At 37.0% G+C, this 3061-nt stretch overlaps 1 protein-coding gene across 1 annotated transcript; it reads right to left on the bottom strand.

Moving 5' to 3' along the window:
• On the bottom strand, nucleotides 1069-3061 carry LOC107626317. Its single transcript, XM_016329175.2, has 3 exons — nucleotides 2574-3061; nucleotides 1735-1839; nucleotides 1069-1628 (listed from the first exon to the last, which is right to left on the bottom strand). Exons 1-3 carry the CDS (start codon nucleotides 2907-2909, stop codon nucleotides 1317-1319), a joined length of 753 nt encoding a protein of 250 aa, XP_016184661.1. The 5' UTR covers nucleotides 2910-3061; the 3' UTR covers nucleotides 1069-1316.

Genomic DNA, 3061 nt, shown 5'->3' with positions numbered 1-3061 from the left:
AAAGCCTTTGATTAGACGGTCAATAAAATAAATAAATAAACTCACATATATAACTCCAACTCTCCAATGCAGAAACTTAAAGAAAACTTGAATAGAGGGATCTAACCCCTATGCCGCGTGTTGTTGAACCATAAAGCCGAAAGCACAAGGACAATATATCCAAGTGGAAATCTATCGTAAGGGCACGTAGGAAAAAAAAGACCTATGCATTTTTATCTTTTCGGCTATTAGATTTGTAATCCACATCATAATAATCATACTAATCTACACCCTTTTTGCATTTGGTAAAAAGATCTTAGCAGACACCACCACCCCCTTTGGGTTCAATTGTATGTGGATATGTCAATGGTGCTTTTATTGCTTTTGTCTCTTAACATATAAAAAGGTTTTGTGGTAGTGGAGAAAAAGACCTCCATTGCTAAAAAGTAAAAGGTTTGATTGCATCACCCAAGTGGACATGGTGGAAAATGCTTTCTTTGTTTGTTTATTTTTTTTTTCGCATGCTGAAAATGGAACCATTTCAAAGTTGTGTTATGTATTAGTACAAGAACTGCCACAGAACTCGACAAAAAATAATGATACATAGTAGTTAAACAAGTGATTTAAGAGCATTACATTCATATACACTAATCACTAGTTGAAAGATGATGGAATGGTTAATCATATTTTGTGTTGAAAATAATTGTTAAGGTTCCATTATTCTTTCTGTCATCATGCAAACCCATTACTCTCTCATTGTTTGCCATCTTCATCACTCATCTGATTCTTGAGTTTTTCTTTTTTTTCCCCCTTCAAGGATAATTCTCCTCTTTAACTAAGACTAAAAGATTCCTTATTCAATCGCCCCTTACCAATGATTAGATGCAAAATAATATTTTATCACCCTTTTTTCAATTAGAACTAAAAGGCTATCTGGTTGTATATTGATCAAATGTAAAGTTATGAACAAATCCACATGATTTGAGTAATTGAGTTGAAGGTTCAAATATAGTATTGGCAAAAATGAATATTGTACTCATTTTATCTCATATATACCAAACCAGCTAACTCTCTTCCAACATTTGATAGGGATGTGAAGCATAGTTTCCTGCAGTTAACTTCATAAGTACTGGTATAGGAATATTAGTGAAGTACTTTACTTTATCCAGTATTTGAAAGTAACCTTAACCTTTGGTATACAAATTTACACGCCATTGTTCAAGATTCATACAGATATATTTAGAAGGGAATGATCAGCAAGCGTATCCAGTTGATAGAGAACCAAACTAAACATATATATTGCTACAAACGAAATGAATAAAAGAACTAGAAGGGAATTAGAAAAACTTGTCATACTGGCTAGTGAGGGAATCTCTGAGATTCGAGTAAAGGCCATAGAGTGAATACTGGCGAAGGTTTTTCACTTCATACCAAGAGTTGAGAGCTCTAAGGTGTTCATCTGTGCCGGAGAATGCCAATTGTATTCCTATGCTGCAATCCACGGATCCTCCATGGCTCTTGCAGGTTGAAGTTTGCAGCGCGCAATCCTGATTGTTTAGACACACAGCTTTGGAGTTACCTGAGCACTTAGCACACCCATCTCTTTTCCAATATAAATTTTGCAGCCTGCCTTTCTGAAACTCAAGGACCTGCATAATGGCATTTCAATTGGTTCTTAGTGAGGATCTATGATCATGGAAATCAAATAAAACACGCAAATATTGAAAAAATAAGCCTCAAAATGAATCTCCTTACAAGAGTGAAACTGGTCACGGTGAATGAGCTGTTTGCAATAAAAGCAGGAGGAGACCTTGCCGCGTATTTCCGGCCAGCAAATGCAACCATATAGCCATAAGAATCCTGGACCGAGAAAACTAGTATGAGATCCGAGACAACAAAATCAACAACAATGCCATACAGGTCAATCCACAATAGGGCATGGTATTATGAACCAAATGGGATCAATCAAGGAGCCACAGATATTTATGTTTTGCTTGTAACATTAGCAATGCTAGTTTGAGAATGCAGAAATCATGAAGCTGGAAAATTTAAAATCAGAAACTAATTGAAAGTGGAGTGAAACAAATATTTCGATTTTCATATTCACTCAAATTCTCAAAGCCTAACTCTCACACCATTGCTGCCTCAAACAAATGTTCAGTAATTTTCCTTCCAAATTCTCCAATTCAACAATTTTCTAGTTCTCCATATCAGAATATGCACACAAAAAAAGAACACAACAATTGCATTGTTATGAAAGCCAACACAATCCAAAATAATATGAAAGTAGGGGAAATTTTTCAAAAAATTCTGCAAGAAAGGAAAAACTTTCCCTGATTGGAATTCAGTTACTTCAATCTCCAATTATACAAACTTGAAACTCAAAAATCTAAACCAATAATTCCACTATCCATATTCAAAAGCCTGAAAACTCCAAATATTGAAATAAAATTCAATAGCAGGTAAATTAACCTAAATTAAAACTTCAACCAAGCCCTAATTGAATTCAGTTACTACAGCACAAACCAGAATATCCAAAATCGAACAGTTCCACAGTTAAAACTCAAAATCGGAAAATTGAAAGAGTAACGAACCGCAACGAAGGATGAGGAATTGACGGTGAGCAGCGAGATCTCGTCGACCTTAGGTCGGAACACAGAGATCTGCGAATTCGAATTCGAAAGAGAAAGTCTCGAATCACAGGGAGACAACTGAACGTTTCCATTGAAGAACTTATCCTTCGAAGAAAACGCTATTCCCAAAGTGAAACCATCGTTTCTCTGCACGCGCGTGTCAGTACAGGGAGAGTACGCTCCGTTCGTGTCTCCGGCGAATGCAGGAACTGCAGCAACAGCCAGAACCACCACTGTGATCGCGGCCGCGACCACCGACGGCGCCCGTGTTGAAGATAGTGTTCGAAGAACCGCCATGGAAGATTCTGAAAACAGACTATGCCAGCCAACCAAGAAGAACGTGGAGTAAGGTTCGGTTTTGTCGCGTTTTGAGTTTAAACTTACTTGCTGTTCATTCTGTTGAAGAATTGATGTCGTTTACGTGAAGTTGTTTGCGTTTCGGGTTAAAC

The sequence above is a fragment of the Arachis ipaensis genome, chromosome B02 (genome assembly GCF_000816755.2).
Source record: "Arachis ipaensis cultivar K30076 chromosome B02, Araip1.1, whole genome shotgun sequence".
NCBI lineage: Eukaryota > Viridiplantae > Streptophyta > Magnoliopsida > Fabales > Fabaceae > Arachis > Arachis ipaensis.
Note: the sequence above shows the minus strand (reverse complement) of the source record. Positions and strands in the feature narration are given on the sequence as shown.

Excerpts from the sequence above, each read along its gene's own strand:
- LOC107626317 (XM_016329175.2), bottom strand. The coding sequence starts at position 2,909 with ATGGCGGTTCTTCGAACACTATCTTCAACACGGGCGCCGTCGGTGGTC. Across the intron at positions 1,840-2,573 it reads ATTCCTCATCCTTCGTTGCG|GATTCTTATGGCTATATGGT; the intron begins GTTCGTTACTCT and ends TTCTCGGTCCAG. Across the intron at positions 1,629-1,734 it reads CCGTGACCAGTTTCACTCTT|GTCCTTGAGTTTCAGAAAGG; the intron begins GTAAGGAGATTC and ends GCCATTATGCAG.